At 44.1% G+C, this 24713-nt stretch overlaps 1 protein-coding gene across 2 annotated transcripts in view; it reads right to left on the bottom strand.

The window, feature by feature from the left end:
* Positions 1–24713, bottom strand: part of COL19A1 (collagen type XIX alpha 1 chain) — a 2198704-nt gene that overhangs the window by 1319042 nt on the left and 854949 nt on the right. For both annotated transcript variants that reach the window (XM_085610910.1, XM_085610909.1), the window contains exon 12: positions 6777–6821. In XM_085610910.1, the coding sequence (XP_085467036.1) occupies positions 6777–6821 (45 nt within the window). The remainder of the gene's footprint in view (positions 1–6776; positions 6822–24713) is intronic.

Here is a 24713-nt window from a genome sequence, read left to right as displayed (position 1 = left end):
ATTTAGACTTTTTTTAGTGCTGGGGACTGTCATGACGCCAAGCTCCATGTGCATCTTTCAAGTTCATGTATTTCACAAGAATGGGGGTTAGGAGAAAATGTGCTTGAGTTGAAATTTTCAACTTGTTGGAATGTGTCACTTTGATGGATCTTTGTGATTTACAGTCCTTTATAAAGAATTTTGAAAATGTTTTATTGAAGTGACAAATTAATGAAACTAGGTCATCATGAACTCGTAAGGCAAACCTTACATGGAGTACATTTGAAAGCACAACGTATTAAAAACTTAATTCGAAAGAGTTTTTAGCACGTTGGCACTTTAATAGATTAACACTTCCTTTTTATCCAATGAAGGTCAACATTGGTAGCATTCTGTTTAAGATTTATGTTTGAGCATAACATGTGGAAGGTGTAACGAATTAGGCCTAGAGAAAAACTATTCTCAAATTTAAAAGCAAAAAATAAACATGCATGAAGAAACAGATTTGTTACAGCACTCTAGAAGCTTTGAAACCAGCACTTTATCCAGCTTACATTGTGCCTGAATATTATAACAGCCTGGCGTTCCTTTATATTAATCATTGGCAGTTTACTAGAACTGAAGTGGTTGGGACAAGCTGCAATATTGATGTGGTGTTAGATCGATGGTATCTGGATCTAGAAAATGACTGGAGATCTCTTATAACCAAGAATTGTAATAATAATAATAATATGTAATTATATAGCACTTACTACCCCTGATGAGGAGTTGAAGCACTTTTGCAGCGAGTAGCATGTAGGGGTGGGCGGAATTTGCGAAATTCACTTTTGCAAATTATCGCGAAAATGTTTAAAATCTCCGCAAACACGCGGAAATATCGAGAAGATGCAGAAGTTTTTTTCCCGCCCATTCGCGGTATGTTCTGCGTGGTCGCGGCTCGCCAACTTACCCATGCGGTTGCTCGCGGGCGCGGCCATCTTGTTTTCACTTGTCTCGCGGTGCATGATCGCGAGAAGAAAGACGTGATCGCGCGACGAATGATGTTACTGCGGGCGCGAACTGTAGCGAGACAGCGCAAATGGCTACCAGCAACCCAACATCTCATGGAGAACGCGACCGGATCGGGAAAACTTGTCGGCGAACGCGGGGATTCAGGTAAGGCGATCGCGCGCACGCAAGAATGTATTATTTTACAGTGCGACCAAGCAAAAAATTTCCGGTAAAATGCGGATTGCAGAAATTGACATTTTCGCGCTCTCCGCGGAACGCAAAAATGTCAAATTATCGCAATTTCCGTGAGCGGGACGGATTTTTAGCCCAGGCCTAGTAGCATGCTACTCTAGAACCCAAGGCAAGAAGTAATAAGGTAGTATTTTAGACGGAGTGCTTTTTTCTTTCCTTGTGGATTAGTTGTGGTAAGTGGGTTGTTCTGTTTGCGCTCTTGTGAGCTCATGCATTTACTGTATTATTTTCAAAGGGATAGATTGATTGAAGTAGATGTGACATGTGCATCTGTTTTTTGGATGAATTGGATTAAGGAGGGTAGAGATTATAGAGGATGTTTGATGGTCAATATGCAGAAAGGATTGGGATGAGTCAGAGAGTTGAGGTAGAGTCTTAAAGGGAGAATGTGCTCCCTCGGTTTAGAATTTGGCCTGGGGATGGGTTCCCCAGGGCCCAAGAAGGCTTGGGAAGGGGGGCTGCACACCACCTCCCCTTAAGTATGTATTTAAGCAATGGGGATGGGGTCTCTGAGGCCTTATAAGGCTCGGAGAAGGGGACATGTGCCTCCCTACCCTTATAAATTGGATTCATCTGCTGGAGGTGGGCTCACCGGGGCCGATTAAGGCTTAATAAGGGGGGTGCTATGCACCTCCCTCCTGCTATAATTTTGATTCGGCCCAGGGGATAGGGTCACCGGGCCCTTTCAAGGCTTGGAGAAGGGGGGCAATTCACCCCCTCCACTATAATTAAAGTATTGACCCGGGGATGGGATCCCTGGGGCCATTTGGGCTAGGGGAGAGAGAGCCAAAAGCCCCCTTTCCTATTGTTAATGTATTTGACCCTGGGTAATGGTTTCAGCAGGCCACTTAAAAGGCTCGAAGAGGGGACCACTTGTCCCCCTCTGCTAATATATTTTTGGACCCCTGGGGCATGAAGTTCCCAGGGCCAAATCTGTTTATGGGAGGGTGGCAGCATGCACTACCTCCTCGTTTTAAAAACAAAAGGTCAAGGAGTCTGTAGTGGCTCCTGGAGGAAGCTGCGTAACCCCCTCTTTCCAGGGGTTGGACGCAGGACCTGGCTGCAATGCTGGCCCTGCAGCCAACCCCACGCTATGCATGGCCTTTGGAGGGTGCCGGTTGGGGTTGTGTGACTACAAGTAGGTAGCAAAAGGGTCTGACCCCAGGCCATTATGGGTAACTGACATGCACGGCCAATAGCCATGCACGGGGGGAGTTGGCATTACATATGGTAATAAAATTTTACTTTACATTAAAATAAAAACCCTAGAAATTCACTGAAAAAAACAAAGGCTAAAGTGACATTAAAGCTGTATGAATATGTCAGTACCAACATAATGTTTTGAACTCCATAAAAAAAACTGAAATTCACCAATTATAATTAGCAGAGGTAACTATGACTTGTGCCCCCGCCGTGCACTGCTTATGACCTAACATATTACATCCCTCATGACATGTTTTAAGACATCAAACCATATATGTAATGGTGAGGGGGGTGTTAGGCCCCTTCCCTAAGCCAATAGTGGCCCGGGGACCCCACCCCTGAGGCCAAAACATATATTTTAAGGGGGGGCATGCAGCCCCTCTCCCCGAGAATTAAGATGGCCCCAGGGTCTCCAAACACTGGGTCTGAATTCCAATAAAAAGGTGAGAGGGCCAGAACATTTATATTAAGGGGAGGGGCACACCTTATTAGGGCTCTGGCACCCTATATCATTATATAGGGGAGTGGGTCTGCAGGAATCTAATCCTGAGTCTATTCTGGCCCTGTGGACCCCATCATCCGGGGCCTGTCTAATTTATAGGTGGATGCCCCAGAGTCCACCCTGGAAACCATTAAGCAACACGTTGGGCACTGCACAGGGAGTTCCAGGGTCCCCGCTGCCCCAGCCACCTCCCCACATACTGCGGGAGCCCGCTTTTCTCTCATCCAGAGCAAGCAGCTGCTTATGCTTGCTGCCACTGGGTGAGAGCAATATCTGCTTCCCTGCCAGCATCAGTGCAGGCAGGGAAACAGCAGTTTGCTCCCACCATTGGGAACATTTTTACTTCTCCAGCTGGGTGAGAGCAATCATGCCTTCCCTGCCTGCACTGGTGCAGGCAGAGAAAGCATGTGTTCTCCAGCCTGATGGGGGATTTAAAAATGCTCCTACATCAGTGCGGGCAGGGAAACTTCTCTGTCCTACGGTTGGGCTCCTTGGGACAGAACCAGCCCAAGGGCATAGGGTTTCTGGGTGCTTTAAAGGCTCTGGGAGGGTGCCACATGCCCCCCCTTCACATTCTACCTTGGCCCTGGGGGATGGGGTCCCTGATGCCTCATGGAGGCTCAGGAAGGGAAGCCACAGGCCCCATATTCCCCCCAAAAACAATTTGCTCTGCCCCAGGGCACTGCCCCAACTCAGGGTTTCTTTTTTCAAAAGACACGTGGGAGCCAGCACTTTGTAAACCTTTTGTGGAAAATTCACAGCAACAGTTAAAAATAAGCAAACATGTTTTTGGCCCCAGGTGGAGTCCCTCTGTAACCCCACCACCAGGCCCAGGGGGTCAGGCATTCCTACCCTGCCCCACATGTCTTTTTTTCACCTTTTTTTAGGAGTCGGACTGAGTTCCAAGTCCTAATATAGCTGACTTCACCTCATTTTTGATGTGGTGGCAGCCAACTAGATATTCATAAGAGATCTGTTAAGTTCATGGATCCTCCACGATGTGAAATGTACGACGTTTTAAGCATAAGTTGATCAAAAACTTCTAAACAGATTTGCACCAAATCACAAAAAGCACTTTTTTACGGACCAAGATCTAGGTTTCTGTCAAATATGGTGTAAATCCGTTCAGCAGTTTGGGCTGTAGCTGTGTCTACATTTCCTATTGAAAAATGAATTAAGGAAAGGGGTCTTGTGACTCCCCCCGCCTCCGTTTTATCTGCCCCACTTGATGGATCTCCCTGAATCTTTCCAAGTAGGAGCTAAGGTAAAATAAAAATGTTTTTGGGAAAGTTTCTTGAAGGTTGGTCAACCAGCGTGCTTTGATACTGCATGTTCGTTTTCCTGATATACCCATACCTCCATTGTTTTTGATCCTAAGCAGTGTGGGACGAGCTCTTAGAGCATGAAAGCACCACATGAAATCAAAAACAATTATGGATTTTTCATAGGTTGTTGGAGAATGGGGCTTTTTTGATATGTGACTTGTGAATGCAGGGTGCCCCACCATTCTTTTTTTCCCCTCTTTAGCTCCCCTGTTTGCTGTGCAACGGCACAGCCATCCCAACTATGGCAGAAGTCGCACCCAAAGAGACGATGTAAGTGATCTACCACTGTTGCCCAGAAGTGCAGACATGATCAACGCATTTGTTGAATGGCTGCCCCAGTAAGTGACTTTGGGGACAGTGGGAGTCAGCTTCCGGCAAAAAAGTAATTGACCTTTCCTGGGGTCAGGCATGTTCTATGTAAGACATAAAACTGAGCTTGAACGTAGCATTCCTGGACACTGTGGATGGATGGTTCATGGAGCAGTCCCATTCTGTAACATTTAGGTCTCTTCCCAGTTCAGTTTCCCACTTAATCCGTATTGTGTATAGGGGAAACTTCATGTGAGCACCTATTGCTTTGTTCAACCATTTGATAAAATAGCTCTTCAGTATTGATGTGCCAACGGACTCTGCAAATTATGCGTTATAAGTCAAGAAGTGACCGTGAGCCATGTTGTACTGCTTCCTAAGCTTGTAATAAGTGAGACGGGAACGCTTCATGAAAAGGATCACCCAGGGTCTCCAGGCCTAAAGTATGCCACTGTTTAAGATAGGGAAGAGTGAGAGTATTTTCAGTGTATATCAAGTCGAGTATGCTGGGGCATAAGAAGGGGCGGCTGCTGTAAGGTGCATTGCTGTCCAGTAGCATATGAAAGCAACTTGCTCCATCAGAAAGAAAAGCTGAAGCACTTGGGTTGTCATCTCGGGATGCCTGCGTGGTGGCGGTGTCCTCCTCTCATGCTCCTGTGGTATAATGACATAGCCATTGGAATAGGGATGTGATTTAAAAGTTTTCAAAATAGGAAACACCAAGGATGCCCAAGTCAGTGGGCCACTAAACCCTAGCCAAAGAAACTCTACAGCGGCCATCCTACCAAATTAACCCACCAAGAAAATATTAAGAGTGCAAAATACCTTTGCAGTTAAATGGAATGGTAGGTTAGTTAAATAGTAAAGCAAGCAAGGTAGCATGATCATTTTTGAGTGCAAAATTTTGCCCATCACTGACAAACTCAGGTTTTCCCAGAATGAAACCAGACTTTGGAGTGCTCTGAGGCCGTGTGTCACGTTACCAACCAGCAGGTCTTGATCTGAGTGATAAATACTTATGTGCAGGTAGGTACTGTAGTAAAAGCACACAGTGCAGGCTTGCCCACAAAGGCTCCATGTTCCCAGTAATGAGAAACTCCCTACCACAGCACAAGCAGCTCACCTCAGCTCCAAAAGTAAAGTGTGGAGAAGTTCTATTGTTTACACTCTGGCCAATGAGGGTTTCAAGCATTCTGTGCTCTTGACTGGATTCAGCGGCGTAGAAAGCCCTAAGTCCCTCAAAGTGGGGTGCGCTGCTAATCCACAGCCCAGGAGCCCCTAACTAAAAACAGTTTAAGTTACATCAGCTAGTGTAGAAGAAGGATTGCCCCAGCAGGAAAAGAAGATAGAAGAAGATCCCCCGAAGGGGTAGGGCATGCTTAACAGCTGCAGAGTCTTGCCACAAATGTCCCAGCACAAGAGGGCTGTTGTGTTCACCCACCACAGAAATACAGCACCAAACTGCTTTAAGAGTTAACACCCATGTGTGTCCTGTCAAGCGGTGAGCTTCTCACCATTACCCTCAGCACTGTGCAGCACACCAAATTCAAAGTTGCCAAGGGTCTTGAGGGGTCAGCACAAGGCAGCAAACTGTATACCCTAGGCAGGCCAGACACTCATGGCTTCAGTGAAACAGTGAGTCTTTGGTGCTCCGTGCGCCCCCCCAGGGCAGGGGCCCAGGGCCAGGGATCTGTCCAGTCTCTGCTGCCCATTCACTAGCAAGGTCAGGACAGCAGCAAAGCAGACAAGCCAGCTCGAGGGCTCAGTTTTCAGCCAGCGCAGGGCAGGTTGCTGTCTCCATACTCAGACAGATGGGCTGCAATTCAAGGCCCCTGGTGCCAAGGAAGCAAAGCGGTAGTATCATGTCAGCTGTGAAAGTCCTATGCTTATAGGTGGCTACTGTCAGCCAATCCACGGTGAAGGTATGTGGGTAATTAGCAGTGCATTGCGAGGGCGCGAGTTATAGTTACATGAGATAACTATTACTGCTGAATTTCTATGGTTTTGTGTGTGTGAATTCTGAACCGAAATATAACATTCCTGTAACCTTTGGTTTTTTCACTGAATATATTATATTTATACATAAATATATCAAGTCAAAACCATATACACACACACATATTTAGATAACATGAGTCTGAAACATTTTTTTTAAAACACATAGATCTGGCAAGACAGCTAAAGCATAGTTAAAAAATGATAGAATAAAGTCTTACCTTATCTCCTTTTTCACCATCAATCCCATCAAAACCACGCTCTCCCTAGTAACAGAAAGAATCACAATGATTTAATTTCCATGTATTGCACACATATTTGAATCAGCTGAGTTTCTATTTCAAAGTCAATAGCATTTCATTACAAGGATGTAGAGAGAAGGTTTACACTGAGATGCCCACACTCCCCTAATATAAAACCAAGCCCTAGAGAAACACTTATACTGATCTAAATTTAAGTGTTGTACGAATGTTTCTTGTCTATTATAGTGGTATGTCAGTACAATAGACAACAATGCTGCCTCTCAATGCAGAAAATATATTCCATGTAGGGTACTAGTGTGCAAAAGAACTTTGGCGGCAATGCTTGGGATATGGCATGCTATTCAATCCCTATATTACAAATATTCCTTAATAGGGACTTGTCAAATAAAATCCTCTGTGATGATTTGTACTGTTTCCACTCTCAATAGAACCGTTTTCTTTCTTTCAGCATTTGAGAAGAATTGACAGCATTAGTAGCATCAAGATAGATGAGGACACCTTTAAACTGTACATGTTCTGTAACAACATCCTGATGACGTAGCAAGAACCGAGATTAAACTTCAGGGATTTGATCGCAGAAACTGAAAATAAACCAAGCACTCTTCCTGATTCAACGTGAACCTATAAACAAAACAAGGTACAAAGTTCCTCTGGCACGTAGAAGAGATATCAAGGGAGCGAATAACAAGTGAGGAAAAGTTAATCCTCCACTAGCTCCCGAATGTAGCCAAGGGAAGAGCAGGGGGAAATTCCCTTGGTGGAACTAGAGCTCTCACACACCCAGCGAACTAGGTGTCATGCTTCATCATATGAGCTTGCCCTTCGTCAGGTCGGCACTGCAATTCCTGACGGGCTCCCGAACCGGGGCTCTTTATCGGGGATCTTTTGTTCCTGCCGGTTGGTGCATGGGGGTGAGGGGCCTAGTATGTGTAGATGTAAATGAAAGTGGGTTTAAAACGGGTCAGTTAGTCCTAACCGATAGTTTATTCAGAAGGTAAACTGCCTGATTAAAATGGTGTAGAGTGGCTATGTATCAGAAATGAGGTGTCTAATCGTATAGCTCTACTCTAAGGATCAACATGTTTCATGCCTTGTATGTCAGGAGGATCTGGGCATTTCTTCAGGATCATAAAAATCTATCTACACTACGTGGTAAGGTGTGTTCTACATACCACGTTCCCAGGTCCGTGATCTGAAAAGTAAGTTAGGGATAATTGAGCATGATATGTCATACTTTATCAATGTCTCTTCTTAGTGCTAACAGACATCAACGTGGATTGGTGAAATAGGGGTATTGTCACAATCAAGTAATAGACTAAAGTCACCGTACCCACAGGTAGATCAAATTCAAAACCTATGCCGTGAGGTGCCTATGTGAACTAAGCGTGGTCAATATTGAAAAACCAATAGTAGAGGTTAAAAACTAAATAAAAATTAAATATTATTCATGGAAAAAGGCTCTAAACGTAAGGGTAGGGGAGATAAAAGGCTTGACTCACCTGGTCTGTTACTTAATTTTACTAGCAACAGTCCTGGCGGTAACCTACAATGGACACCGGTTGGGTCCTGTAAAATGTAAGTAAAAGACAAGGATGTACAATTATAGATATCAATGAGAGAAATATGTAAAGGTAGGTAGTGAGTCTACCCTGGGGAAGAGCGCTAATGAAAGGTGCATCAGGAGAGCTACTTAAACCCAAATAGGGCGAGACCCACTCACAAACCAACCGCGGCCCGGTAACTGGGGTGGTGAGCGGTGGTGAAGATTCCGCCACGCGTCAGAAGTTCCCCGGTCGGGTCGGGAGGGAGAGGGACTGCACTCGGGGGAGGTATACACATGAGCAACCAAGGTTTAGCTCTCAGTGGTGGGGGTGCCGAGATCCACATCTAAGATCTGTATCAAGGAGGGTAGGACGAAGAGCACTTACCCGCCAGGCTGCGTCACCTACCCTGCCGCCAGGAACCGGGGTGGAACCTGGTAAAGGAAGTGGCGGGAAGATATACTGTCCATTTCCAAGATGAAGGGCGTCGTGACGTAGGGGGCGTGTAACGCGCATGAATCGTCATAGGCGGAGATCGCGTATGACAAGTGCTGTTAGGTATTCCTGGTGAAGCAGATTATGTTGTCGCCATCTTGGTACAGAGAAAACTGCGTGACTAATATAAGGAATAAATAGTGGATAAGGACCACAGTAACAGGGGGACTAGCTAATAGTTATATACAAGCAGTGCCAATGGAGGCAGTGCAGAGTGGTAAAAAAGGGAGAGTGTTATAAAAAGCGTCAGTGCCCAAGTAAGTAGGTACTAGCAACTCCGTGATGGAGGGCGTCGTTACGTAAGGGGGGTAATGCGCATGGCGCGTCATAGCAGGTGCTCGCGTATAACGAGTGGCAGGTCAAAAACATGGCGGCCATGTTGGTACAGAAAAGGACTGCGTAAACAATGTAAACAGTTGATATAGTAGAAGAAGGTACAACTTGCACAATGGCAAGGGAATTATGTATTTGTCATACTAATGTAGTGCCTAGTAAAGTAGTGCAAAATAGTATTAGGGTAGTTGTGAATAGCGACAATTCCCATATAAGGTAATCCTAAAACCAAAGGGCTGAGTGTCCGTATGGTGGCATAGATGGAACCTGTGAAGATCAAATACCATCTGGGCACGACCATACCATATAGGGGATAAGAGAGGCCATAAGTAGATGGACAACCAGTACTGGAAAACTCACTCCATGATTGCTGAAGTGATGGTTAAGGGAGTGAGCCCCATGGGATGTCATCATTGAGTCCCTCAATATGGGATGATAGTCTATGAACCCATCGCTGTTCAATCCTGAACAGTGATGGTTTAGAAATCTGTGGATGTGATTCCAATACAATCCAGTGTATTGAATCTGGGGAGTGTTGAGTCTCAGTGTAGTGTCTGTACATTTTAGTTGTGACTCGTTGGCAGCGTATGTTGCTCCTATGTTCAATAATGCGTGTTTTAACTGATCGCATGGTCATTCCTATGTATTGTAAACCACATGGACAGGTAATCAAATAAATACACTGTCTGGTGTTGCAGTTGGTATGTTTTTGGATGCACCAATTGAAGTTAGATCGCAGGTTGACTTCTTTGGTTATTGTCGTATATTTCCACACTGTGCACGTGCCACAGGGGTAGTGTCCTTTGACAGGTGGTAGGCCCCATAGATTAGTTTGTGTGGAACTAACGTGAATCTTAGGTCGCGTGTGTATGAAAATGTCTCTTAGACTGCAAGTTCTCATGTATGCAAATCTAGGTTTAGGTATCTGCAAACCCCCTGTGTTTAAAATACCCCAGTGTTTCAAAATTATCTTTTTAGTGGGGGCTGAATTGGGTGTGTATGAAGTAACACATGTGATTAAGTCAGTAGGAGGTTTTTGGTGAACCTCTATTAAAGACTCTCTCGGGTTGTTTCTGGCTCTTTTCCTTGAGTCGTTGATAACTTTAGAGGGGTAACCTAGGCAGGAGTGAAATCGTCATACTCACTAAGAACAAAGATGGCAGATTAGTGGCCATTTTCCGGTGTAAATAACCTACAAAATACAAGGATATGTAGTAAATCACACTAAACTGTTTCAGGATATACACAAAGGCAATGATGGCAAATTCACACAACGTCCTTGAGGGGCAGATTAGCTGCATTCAACAAAATGCTTTCTTAATGGTATTGTGCATACTTTAGATTGTGGGTCCATACTAGAATCCTTACTTTTTGCTAAGGTAATATATTAAGTCACCACTATATGGGCGTGGTACACCTTCACTTTCAGTTGAGAAGGTAATTTAGATCTGCCTATAACTTTGGACCCCATAAACGAATTTGCACTAAATTTGGCACTTAATTGGCGTATTCAGCTAAGGGCTGGCATGCTAAATTAGGTAAAGTTCTGTGCAAGGAAAGAAATTAGAAAGGGGCAACAAAGATGTGTTTTCCCATTGTAGCCGCCATTTGAAATCGTGCTGTACCTTCAGCCAAAACTCTGAAAGTATGATTCTGTTGATTTGATGTAAATTCTTTTAATAGTTTTTGCGAAATTAGTGTTTAAAGAAGGTGCTGGATGGGCTTCAAAGCATTAATACTTTTGTATATCTTGGCAGTTGAAAAGCCATTTCTTGATGTGCTTATAACTATTTCCCTGTTTGACAAATATGCATGACATTTGGCAGAAATTTACTATGCTGAAATTAATCTGGATATTTTCAAATTCGAGCAGACCCATTAAGTGGGGGCCTAGTTAAAAAAAAGACTGGGCAAACAAGTGTTCATTTGCTAATACGTTTGACACAGTTTGAGAAATCTGCATAAATTTGAAGAACTTCAGGAGGATTCATTTTCTATAGACATATCCATTTTTTTCCCAATACATAGGTGGGAGGTGGAACTCAATACGGGGGAGGTGCGGGTGGATCTTTATTTGCTTATAACTTTAGTGCTAATAAATGAGTGTGGCAGGCAGTTAGCAATTAACACTCAAAGCAGATATTTCAGGTAATGTGCAGATTCATTTGGGGGCAAAGTTAAGTGGAAGGGTAAAAACATTTTTGATTTATCTATGATTAATAAGTTAAGCCTACTCTTGTGTTTTTTGAATTTCACGCAAATTCATCAGAGGACAAACTGAGATGGGGGTTTAGTGAAGTGGTTATTGCTAAGGAATTATACTATAGTTGGCATACATTTAGCAGGTTTAGTTTTCTATTGGTTATTTTAAATTTTGATCAGACCCATCAAAAGGAGGGGAAAAATAATGGGGGGGGGGGGTAATGAAAGTTTCTTTGCTAATAACTTTGCTGCAGTTTGATGAATCTGTGTGACATTTAGTAGATAGTGAATTAAGCCAGTCTAAGGCCAGGAATGCCCTGCACACAAAAAAACCACTGCACCCGTCCCAAGAGGGAATTGGCTGTAGGACCAGGCCAAAGACCATGTCAAATGCAGAATTGGTTGAGGGCAGGTGAATATGGTACAATATTTATAAAAATCAGTGAAATTCGCTTTAAACCCATAGTTAAAGTTTAGGTATGGTTCAACTAACAGAAACTGAAAAACATCATAAAATTCATCAGCGCAAGACACACCATTACTCACACCCCTTGCCATTATCAGTACATTCATTATCCAATGGTGTGTAAAAACAATACCTAAATGGAACAAAACATGGAACTACAGGCCCATCGGAATTAGGAAGCTAAGTTGAACCAACTCTTGCTCTAGCTGGATGAAATGTGGGGCAGGGGTGATTTTACTGACATACTATGGGAATTCACCAATATTACCAGATATATTTGTAAGTAGTTCTCCCTCGGACCAATGAGGTTATGTAGTTAATAATGTCCAGACATATAGGCCACATTCTTTAGGTCTCCAATGCTCTCAAACAAACCCTCTGAGGTCAACAAGAAAAACGTTCTGGACTCATAAGCTACTGGGAGCTAAACATATCCTATTTATGAGATGAGGCGCTGTGCAATACCATGATGCGAATATTGATATTGGACGCTGTGGAATCTTTTGGCAGTGAAGAAACTCCTTCACTAAATTACGAACACAACATATTTCTAACAACACAGATGCCTCCTTCTTGAATATATGCTTAGCATTCAAAGAAGTGACGTACAAAATGTCTCAGGGTTATGCATCTGAAGAAGAGCACAACATAGGAAACACATGTTGCCCTTAGAAAAGGGAATACACATAAAATGAAATATGCCCGGAAACAAGGTTGTATGGTGGAGGTATTAAACTGCAAAAATATGGCAAGCATTTATGCACTATTTAAATACATCAAAGTGTCACAATTTACAGCTGATTTTAGAGAAATGTCTCATATTGTGATTTATGGCATTATTTAGACGCCAATGGAAGTTTGAGCTTTAAGTAACATACCAGAGTGATATAATACTACTCTAATAACTATGTAAGTAAAATAATAGATGGATAAATCAAATATACAGGTTTTGAACATCATATAACTTCCAATAAATAAAAACAGATAATTCATGGCATACAACAACATTGTTGTATGCTTTTTGATTCTGTAAATATTTGTAAAAAAGAGGATTATTAGTTGAGTTGGAGGATAGTCCACCACAAATAATGTCCCAACGTGTTAGGTCCAGTAAAACCTTTAGTAATTTAAACCTCAGCTCAACCCCTGATTGTTATGTTACCTACACAGTTAAAAACTCAAAAACACAACACAATAAAAGTCCCACTCCAATTCTTATCAATAGACAATATTACATTGAACAAAATGAAACCAAAACAATAATGGGGAACCAGAGATGTACAAGTTTTAAATGAAAATAGAATCAAAAAGAGCAAAGTGCCAACAGTGGGCAATTGGTTGCGCTAGACCGGGACAAGGGCAAGGCTTAAAGGTGATCGTGATGGAGCATGGGTCACAATCCACATATTTGTCCTCGGTACAAATGGGAGCAGGTCCAGCTCTTGGGGGTTTTCCTCACAGGTCTCAACTGCAGGTACAGTCCTGTTTTCCACAGGCCCATTAGTGTTCTGAAGAGGGTGACTTGTGGTGTTGGTGTGCCACAGTTATGCCTGGCACTAGCATCTGTGGTACTTTGGAATTTGGGACCGCGTAGAAGACAGGGCCCTACCCCTGTCTATTCCGGTATTAGCGAACCGCGAATAGTCAATGCGGTATGTACAAGTGCTTTGTATAACGTTTTAGCGATAAATGCACTATGTATACGATATTACACATTGACTTCGTGGGTTCCATCTTAGAGCGGTGGCCATCTTATGGTTGCCCTCACATAGGCTACACATTACGAACAAGTACGGGCCTTTAGAACACATGTGCCTTCCATTTGACTTCTCTTTGACCTGTGCAGCTTGGCTCCGCTGCCCTAGGTCAGTCCGGTCCCACGAGCTGCCCGTCCTACGCCACCTGTGATCAGCATCAGGGTTTGACACACCAGAAAGCCTCTTCATGAACACAAGCCTCCGGCTAATCTCTTTCACACCTGACTCTTCCTGCTTTATGGCTTGTTTTACAAGCAGGAGATGCCTGTGTTTATTGGGGCCTGTTGATATCTGATGTGGGATCTGAGCCTCGCTGGGTAAATAATTGTGGGCTGGCTTAACTGGAATGTGGGATGGTCATCATGACTCTGCCTTTTCGTTTGTAATGGATACATGTGAATGACCATATCGTAAAACGAGGAATGTGTGCCTGAAGCATGATATTTTGTATATAAGGAGAAGGCCGTTTCTGTAATTTTAAGCAGTCTCCTGAGAACATACATTGTGTTGTACTTCTCGGACACCTGTAATTGGTCTGCAGCCAATAAATCGATCTTTGACTTCACCTAGAAGACTCTGTGTTTCTGTGGGTCTGAAACAGGAAGAACTCGAAGTCTTAGGGTGTGTTCCCCTGCACCGCTGGGCTTTAAAATCCCAGTACTTCAGTTGGCGCCCAACGTGGAGCGATTTCAGCGGTACCGGTTCAAGCCAGAGGTTCGTGAGGAGCTTCGTGTGGAAATTCCGGAGGAAGGCCGCCACTTCATCGACCCCTGCATGTCGACGTGGTCCGAAAGTCTTTTCTGCGAGGTTCTCCGCGTCCCGACGGCTACGAAGGACTGCTGCCCTGATTAATCGCCCTGTTTTGGACCCTTGACTATTTGGTAGAGCGAAACAATCGAGAGAGTCTTCTGGTGACGCCATCGATCATCGATATTCAGTTAAGTATAAGTGGAGCGTCTCCCAGTTTGTTTGGTATCCTTCGGGAATTTGGTATCCTTCGGGATCATTTTGATTTGGAACTTGCAAGTGCCAAAGCCAGAGGACTCGTGTATTCACAAGACTATCGTAATCGATAATCCTTTGACGTTTGAAACTAGACTAGTGAGCGAAGATGCCTGGTTCTAGTGTATTTGGAAGATTGTTTTGTTTGGGTTGTAGAAGGGATTCCCAGTTAGAGGATTCGTGTCCGGTTCCTCCAATTGGAACTCCAACTTATGAGCTTTATGTAAAACATGGCGTGGGCCCCATTGCATATAATGAACTATGGATCCGAATCACCAGAAAGGACGGTGTTTTAAAATGGCCCAAAAAGTTTCGATACAGATATCTTAGATAATTTGGAAGTTAAATTGTTTAAAAAGAAAGCCCGGCCGGCGATGTTTGATTCTTTCCGCCTATGGCGAAAGGAAGCCAAACAGAAGGAAATTAAGCTAGCGAAAAGTAATAAGAGAGAAAGAGGTATATCAATGATGCAAGCAGCTGTGTAATTTAAAGATAACGAGGAGGAACAAATGAATGAGCAATTACATAGACAGCACAAACTAGGGATCGATAAATGTTACCCTGTTTTGTCACCCCTTGTGCAACATGAAACAAAAGAGAATGAGAAAGATTCCCTAATGTCCCATTTGCTAAGTTCACCACCCCCGTATGCACAAAATGCCACAGCGCCTCCACAGCTCGTGAATGTGCAGCCTCCAGGTAATGTGCCGCAAGCCTTCCCACAGCCGCCAGCTCCTCCTCAGCTGGCTCCTATCCCTGCAGCACAGCCCTCTCAAGGGCCACCAGCTTTGTTACCTGTTGCCCCCGCGCTTCCTGTGACTTTGCCTAGCACATCAGCTGCCTCCCCTGGCGCTCTTTCTTACACTACCCAGGTACCTGTATCTGAATCCGCTTTTCTTCCCTCTGTCTTTCCCCCCGTTTTCGCCTCAACTTCTCCTTCAGCATGACAACGACTAGCTAATGTGGTTACTAGTTTAATGTCGCCTCTCTTTGGGTCATCTAGTATGACCCCTGGTTTACAACGTAAGCAACTGCGCAGTCAGCTGCCTAATCCTGAAGAGAAAGAGGTGTTAGATCATATGGCGCTTAGGTGGATTGTTTTCCCTTCACTCTATGAGGTGGAATCAGTTGTTAACGTTTTTCACCAATGGGATGCCCCAAAACAGAGGTATGTGTTTGAGAAAATATGTGAATGCCTCTGTGAGGAATTGGAAGATCATGGTTCAAGCACAATCCCGCAGGAATTGTGTCGCGTGCGATTTGATTTTGGAACAGGTATAATTGTGGGTCCCGATGTAGATAAAGCAGTTGCGACTTTACTGTCCTTGAGGAATGATGATTGTCAACAATCATTGTTCGAACAGGAATTCCCTGTGGGGAAAAAGGGAAAAGTGCGACAATACCCTATGAGAGAAGTCCCTCCGGTATGGAAGGAAGCCGTTGCGGCTGATGCCGCTCGAAATATTGCTGCTGCTCCAGCTCATTTTCAGCGTGTTTGGGTACATGTCCCATGGAAGCGTTCTGAGGTGTTAGCGCTTAAGCAGACATTGCCTGACCCCCGTAAAAACCCTGCAGGATATTATAAGGAGTTATCACAAACTGCAGAATCGTGTGTCATGAATCTGGCTGATATAGATATGTTGTTTGGGAATGTTGTTCCACAGCCTTTATGGGGATCCATTCGTAATACGGATCATGCTGCAGAACTAGGGGGCACATGGGCTATTATCGTTGCCGCAGACACTAGACAAGTTGGTGGTGCAAAACCTGAGCCCCCTGTAGCAGAACTCCCTGGTAGAATTATTACATACATGAAAACTTTAATGCCCGCAATGCGCGTAAATTGGGATAAACTATCTGCATGCAAGCAGAAGAAAGATGAAACAGTGTCCGATTTCTTTACGAGGTTTGAAGAAACGTTTATCGACCACAGTGGTCAAGACATGAGTACTGAAGGTGGCCAACGGTTATTTGTTGATAAATTTGTGCAGAATCTACTTCCCGAGTTGTGTAAGAAATTAAAAGATTCAGAAAGTCTTGGGCTGTTTCCTCTTCAGCGCAAATACTAGCTACTGCGCAGAATTATGAAAATAGAGATAAAGACGAGAAGGATAGAACAGACAAGAAAACGAAAGAACTGAAAACGAAGGTCCTTTTACAGCAGGCTTATCCGCCACATGGAGGACAGAATAATTATAGGCAAACTCAAGGTATCTATCAGCAACCCCAACAGTTTCAGAATAACCAGCAAATGAATGGGTATTATCAACCACGTATCCCTGTAGGTCCCAATCAATGTTCATATTGCAGAGAGGAAGGTCATTTTAAATATGGTTGCCCTAAATTAATGCAGCGTACTAGTAATGCGTATGGCGCAAGAGGTAGAGGTGGTCAGCAAGCTCCTAGAGGTAGAGGGCGTGGAAATGCTCCCCAGAACGCGCGTCCTCTTCCGCCTCAAAATACGATAAACAGCTTTGATCAGCAAGCCAACGCGACTGGTAATACAGCTCAGTACTATAATAATGATTATTATGCAGAAGACGACAATGTGGAAGGTAATGATTACTAGGACAGCCATAGACAGAGAGAGGGAGTTGTTTCAGTACCAGTGGATCAGAGTGGACCGTATGTTAAGGTGACTACAGCGGGTATAACAGAGCCCTTTCTGCTGGACACTGGTGCTGCAAAGAGTTCAATCATGCATTCAAAACTCCCTGGCGCGCCTTTGTCTGGCGAAATGAATGTTTCAGTAGGTTTCTCTGGCGCCCCAGTTAGGAACCCGATTTCTAGTCCTATGCCACTTACTGTTGGACCTTGTGAGTTAAAAGCACCCCTCATCCTAACGACAGGTTGTGGTGAAAATCTGTTAGGATTAGATTTGCTAAAAAGATTGCATGCAACGCTATATTGTTCTCCCTCAGGAGTACAACTTACATTAGGTAAGAAAGTGATTTCCCCAATGTATTTGTCAAAGAATGCATTGCCGCCTGAATTGTCATCCCTTCCGGATGTCCTTTGGGCTACTGGTCCCAATGATGTGGGTCTCTTGGAAATACCGCCATACGTGGTCACTTTAAAAGCCAATGTCAGATTGCCACGCATTCCCCAGTACAAGATCTCCAATGAAGGTCAGAAAGCGTTGTTAGCAATTGTCAGCGATTTGATTAAAAAGGGTGTAATTGAAGAAACAAGAGGCAACATTTGCAATAGTCCTGTTTTACCTGTCTTAAAACGAACAGACCCTTCACAGCCACCTGTTTACAGATTTGTGATTGATCTTAGAGAGGTTAATAAGATTGTTGTGCCACAGTTTCCAGTTGTCCCTGATATAACTGCCTTGTTAACTATGATTCCAGCTTCCGCTGCATGGTTCTCAGTGATCGATTTAAAGAATGCTTTCTTTAGCATCCCAATTGCAGAGGAGAGTAGGGACATTTTTGGCTTCAGTTTAGGAGGTCGAAGCTTCAGTTTTAAACACGCTCCACAGGGCTACTGTGAAAGTCCATCAATATACAGTCAAGCTTTAAAAGCGCAGCTTGATGCACTTGTTTTACCTAGTGGCGCTATCCTTATACAGTATGTTGATGATTTACTAATCGCCGCGGATACTGAAAAGATTTGCAAAGAAGCTACATTGTCATTGTTGCGTCATTTGTCTGCCTTTCATCACAAAGTGTCTCTCTCAAAAATGCAATATTGTCGACAAGAAGTGACCTACTTAGGTCATCTCTTATCGAAGGAGGGAAGGAAACTGACCCCAGAAAGAATTCAAGCTATTGCACAATTAAGCGTGCCAAGAACACAGAGAGAAGTGCGTGCTTTCTTGGGCATTATTTCATATTGTAGGCATTGGATACCGAATTTTTCTTTGCTGGCAAATCCTTTGTTAGCATTAACATGTAAAGACACACCGAATCCTATCCCATGGTCTGAGGAGTGTCAGAAATGTTTTTTGGAATTGCGTAATGCATTATGTTCAGCTCCTGTGTTGGGTACCCCTGACTACAGCAAGCCTTTTACATTGTATGTTCATGAAAAGGACGGTTGCGCATTATCAGTGTTAACACAGCCTTTTGTCGACAGACCGCGTCCATGCGCATATTTTTCGTCAACCTTGGACCCGGTAGCGAGGGCATTACCAAGTTGTCTGAGAGCTACAGCCGCAGCAGCTATGTCTATTCGACAGTCTGCTGGACTAGTGATGGATAATACATTGATTGTTATGGTTCCACATGCTGTGGACACATTGTTAAACAGGACCAAGACACAGCACTTAACTAGTGCTCGATTGTCAGGATATGAATTGACACTGTTAGCAAATCATATACACATAAAGAGATGCAACACGTTGAATCCAGCTACATTATTGCCGATTCCAGCAGACCTAGATGAGATTGAGCAACATGATTGTCTGTTCAGAACAGAAGAAGAGATGAAAGGGAGAATAGATCTTAAGGATACTCCCCTGACTGAATGTGATGGTACCTTATGGGTGGATGGTTCGTGTTTCAAGCTTCCGAATGGTGATATGACTGCTGCATATGCTATCACGACTTTGCACACGATTGTTGAAACTGCACGTGTGCCACATAATTCGGCTCAAGCAGCAGAATTAATCGCCCTTACAAGAGCAGGCGTATTGTCTAAGGGAATGAAAGTGAACATATATAGTGACAGCCAGTACGCCTTTGGCGTGTCGCATAGTTTTGGGCGATTGTGGAAAGAACGTGGGTTCCTGACTTCGCATGGAGCTAAAATTCAGAATGGCAAGTTGGTGAATGATCTCCTTGAGTCACTGACCCTACCGTTACAAGTTGCGATTATGAAATGCAGTGTGCACAAGAAAGTCACTGATGATGTTGGTCGTGGTAATGCGTTTGCTGATGAAATCGCGAAAGAAACAGCAAAAGATGTGAAGACTCGAATGTATGTTGCAGGCCCTGCAAGATGGGTTGGTGATGTTGGAATGTGTGAAGACACGATAGAGAGTGTGAAGTCCCTTCAAGCTGAAGCCACAGAGAAAGAGTTGAGCAAGTGGAGAGAAAGTACGGGTAAATTGGATGAGAATGGTTGTTGGATTGATTTGTCAGAACACCGGTGATGGTTGTTACCTGATGCATATGTGCTTCCAGTAGTTACTATGGCACATGGAATGGCACATATCAGCGTGAAAGGAATCTGTAAGTTTTTGGCTCCAGTATGGCAGAATATTGGAGTTCCCAAGTGTGCAGAGAATGTAGTCAAGAATTGTATGGTATGTTTGAAATACAACCCTGGTAGGGGAACCCCAACTCCAGCTGGTCATTTTGCGCCTCCATCATATCCATTTGAGGTTTTGCAGCTATATTTTATCCACATGGAAAGGTGCAGCAACTTGAAATATGTGTTGGTTGTTGTTTGCGCTTTTTCAAAATGGATAGAAGCATATCCCCTAAAAGACAACACTGCTTTATCCACAGCCAAAGCCCTTGTGAAATAATTTTTCCCTAGGTTTGGAATGCCCAGAATGGTGTGGAGTGATAATGGGAGTGAATTTGTGGGTCGAGTGATGAAGTATGTGTGTGAGGGGTTAGGGATAAAGCAGAAATTTCACGCTGCAAATCACCCCCAATCAGCTGGATTAGTAGAGTGCTACAATGGCACTCTAAAGCTCAAGCTGGCCAAAATCCAGGCGAGCTCCGGTCTTAAATGGCCTGACGCTCTGCCTCTAGCACTCCTGTCCACCAGAATGACCGTGCACTCACGAGTGGGACTTAGCCCATATGAGATTATTTTTGGCCGCCCGGCCAATGTATGGGGTGTGCCAAGACCGACAAAATTCAGCGAAATCGAACATCCAGTACTGCTTGACTATCTGTATGAATTGACGGCTAAATTGCGTGTTTTACACCAACAGGTGCATGATACTCTCCCCCAGGCCTCTGAAGCTCCAGGACACCCTATCGACCCTGGCACGTGGGTTCTCCTAAAGAACTTCCAGCGAAAGAGCAACGATGAGCCCCGTTGGATTGGCCCTCACCTCGTACTTCTGTCAAAAAGATCAGCGGTTCGAGTAAAAGGGAAGAAGAATTGGATTCACGGCGTCCACTGTAAGCGGATCCCTTTGCCTCTACCATATGACCAGTGGGTCCAGGACGGTATCGCTGACTCTGAAACAGACACTGTACCTCGTTTTGTACCATTTAGTGATGCACGCGTAAGAGGCACAACTTCAGCACAAGAAAGTGACGATATTTTGCAAGAAGCTGTGCCACCGTCAATTCGATTGGACACCACAGAGCCTGAACTCTTGTTTCAAGGCCAGACAGTACCTGGCCGTTTCCGCTACAACTTGAGACCAAGGCCTATGGACAAATAAATATTCTTTTCCCTTACCCTTTTTGTTTTTGATATTATAGCTCTCCCATCTGAAGGACTTTCTTGATTTTTGTTTTTCGAACCACCATCCGGGTTCAGCCGCAGGGTCGCGGTTCCAAGACTTTGGGGTACAGGCCGAAGACGTTAGGTCAACGGTTCTGGTTGGTCTAGGGCGTTCCCTGGACTGACAGGCGTACTCCTTAGCAGAAGATACTCACCCGCCGCAAGCGGCACGATTAGAGGATGGAGTTTTTCAAGATGGAGAGACTCGCTGAGGAAACGAACTTTAAGACGAAAATATGTAAAATAATGAAGAGCAAACGTTTTGTATTTTTATGTCTGTTTATACTATGTAGTATGATGGTGTTTACTGTAGGATTTGTATTCTTCTCCTCTCAAGAGCGCTTTGCACCCACTGAACAGCCTATACCTCCTCCTACTGTCTCTTTGCACTCTTTTCACCCTCTGCCTGAACACGAACAAGCTAGACGGTCCGAGTTTGTAAACAACTCGTTTATTCAGCTCCTGCACCAGCACCAACTAGTCATGAATACAACTAATTGCTGGGTGTGTGGTTTAATGCCACATAGCATTAACAAGGGTATTCCCTATCTAGTGCTGCCGTTTAGCTATAATTGATCGTCATGGGCATTCCAGACCATGTTTCTTTTTGCATTAGATGCCTACTCCCCGCGACAACCGCGTTCCATCAGACCCAGCACAAATAATAAAGCTTTAATGAAAGGAGTTGCCGATATGAGCAGAGATATCGACGCATACTCATCTATTCCCAAGGATGAATTGAGAGCTTATGTAGGGTGGAACGCGACAGGGTATAGCATTAGTCTGGGTGAAAGGCAGCGAAAAATCTCATCCCCAATTTGGGTCGTACCCCACATAGGTCGGTTCTGTTTACAAGGTAATGGTCAGAATCCAAGAGCTCAACTGGGGAAAAGTGACTGTACTGAAACATACACTTTTCCATCACAGTTTTCCCCTGCGTTTTTGGCTGCCAAGGGTACATATTTTGTCTGCAATGACCGAGCATATACATGGTTGCCCCCTGATTTCTCGGGCACATGTTATATTGCAAATTTGCTACCGCTGACATTTACTGCTGCCTCTTATTATCACAAGACCAGAGTTGTAAGAGGAGTGATTAGTAAGGAGGATACTGCCGGTCAGGAAGCGGGAGACTTCTTTTTGGGTTCCCTGCCGTTTTGGGGACCGATGGTCAATAGTAGGAACCTGAGACAACTGACTCGTGTGGTTGAATCCACTGTTAATGTAACGGCTGGTGCCCTTGGTAATTTGACGGCTGAGCTCCAAGCGGATCGCCTCATGACTTTGCAGAACCGTATGGTTCTAGACGTCATACTTGCAGACCGTGGTGGGGTATGTAAGGTTATCCAATCTAGCTGTTGCATTTTCATACCAGATAACGCTCCAACAGTTTATCAAGCCATCTCCAAACTGCATAAAATATCTGAATCCATGCACGTGGATAAAGGAGATTGGTCACTGATGGGGTGGTTCTGGGAACTGATATCTGCCTGGGGTTGGAAGATTCTGATGGTCATTGGAATGATCTTAGCCATTCTTTTCCTGTTCTGTCTGTGTATACAGTGTGCTCCTGCGATATGTGGCCTCTGTGCTACGTTATGTGTAAGGAAACCTGTATCGAGGGACGAGCTAAGCAATAGGATGATGCTACAGCAACATCTCCATGACTTCATAAATATTGACCTAGACTCGGATTGATATGAGTATAGTTATTGCCTATGTAAGGGCAAAAGGAGGGTCTGTGGTACTTTGGAATTTGGGACCGCGTAGGAGACAGGGCCCTACCCCTGTCTATTCCGGTATTAGCCAACTGCGAATAGTCAATGCGGTATGTACAAGTGCTTTGTATAATGTTTTAGCGATAAATGCACTATGTATACGATATTACACATTGACTTCGTGGGTTCCATCTTAGAGCGGTGGCCATCTTATGATTGCCCTCACATAGCCTACACATTACGAACAAGTACGGGCCTTTAGAACACATGTGCCTTCCATTTGACTTCTCTTTGACCTGTGCAGCTTGGCTCCGCTGCCCCAGGTCAGTCCGGTCCCACGAGCTGCCCGTCCTACGCCACCTGTGATCAGCATCAGGGTTTGACACACCATAAAGCCTCTTCATGAACACAAGCCTCCGGCTAATCTCTTTCACACCTGACTCTTCCTGCTTTATGGCTTGTTTTACAAACAGGAGATGCCCGTGTTTATTGGGGCCTGTTGATATCTGATGTGGGATCTGAGCCTCGCTGGGTAAATAATTGTGGGCTGGCTTAACTGGAATGTGGGATGGTCATCATGACTCTGCCTTTTCGTTTGTAATGGATACATGTGAATGACCATATCGTAAAACGAGGAATGTGTGCCTGAAGCATGATATTTTGTATATAAGGAGAAGGCCGTTTCTGTAATTTTAAGCAGTCTCTTGAGAACATACATTGTGTTGTACTTCTCGGACACCTGTAATTGGTCTGCAGCCAATAAATCGATCTTTGACTTCACCTAGAAGACTCTGTGTTTCTGTGGGTCTGAAACAGGAAGAACTCGAAGTCTTAGGGTGTGTTCCCCTGCACCGCTGGGCTTTAAAATCCCAGTACTTCATCTGGGTGGAGGTGACTCCTGGCCCCTCCCTAACCAATAGGGAAAGATGTTCACACTTTTGGAGCAGTTCTTGAGCGCCCTACTGCAAACAATCACACAGTGACCCTGTCAACCTAAAACCAATATGGCAGAACCTTCCCTCCCCTGTGCAGAGCTCATGTGCCCACCCTAGATGTGTACCAGGGAATTGAGCAACCTCTCTTCTGTGGTCACTCAAAACTGGTTCTAGAGGAAGCTCCTCTCACACTGGGCCTGGTACCTGACTGACTTCCCACTGGGTCAGGAGCCTGACTGGCTAGGGGGACGAAAGAAGGGGGCAGACCCAGATGTTAACTACATCTACCTGTAACAGGGTAGACCTCTTTGAAGATAATTAAGTTTCTGGGTACTGCCCAGATGTCATCCTGCCAGAGGAACATAAAATCTCCCCACACTCAACACCTTTGTCTCAGCTCTATGTTCAAGTTCATACCTTATCAAAGAGCTAATCTTTTCCTGGGTGACAGTTGGATGTCCATGCAAATGGGCTTCAATAAGCTTTAGTCAGGCAAAAGGTGATTTTTTCTAAAATATTTAGTACAAATCAGACTTCACCAATAAATATGACTTTTAATAAATATTTTAAAGAGTCAAAAAGGAAGGGTCCGATTCACAGAACTAACTTAAGACAAAATCCTAAACTTACTACCATTTCGGTATTCACAGAAGGCACTTACTCATTTTGGTATTCACAGAAGTCACTTACTCATTTCGGTATTCACAGAAGTTAGGAGTCCTATCTTTAGGACTTCTAAATGCCTTCTGTGAATACCGAAAGTCTTAAAGTTAGGATTTTTCTCATTTTAGGAGTAGTAAAGTTAGGACTCCTAACTTTAGGACTCCTAAATGCCTTCTGTGAATATTCAAAGTCTTAAAATTAGGATTTTTCTCAGTTTAGGAGTCCTAAAGTACATCTTAAGGAAATCTTTTTTGCGTATACATAGGTGCATTTTAATGACATGATGTGTACCTTTGTTGTGTTTCAGTGTTCACCATTTGTGTCCTGCAGGGCATCTTTTTTGGACTCCTCGATGATCATTGT

This window comes from Triturus cristatus, chromosome 6, assembly GCF_964204655.1.
Source record: "Triturus cristatus chromosome 6, aTriCri1.1, whole genome shotgun sequence".
NCBI classification, from domain to species: domain Eukaryota; kingdom Metazoa; phylum Chordata; class Amphibia; order Caudata; family Salamandridae; genus Triturus; species Triturus cristatus.
Note: the sequence above shows the minus strand (reverse complement) of the source record. Positions and strands in the feature narration are given on the sequence as shown.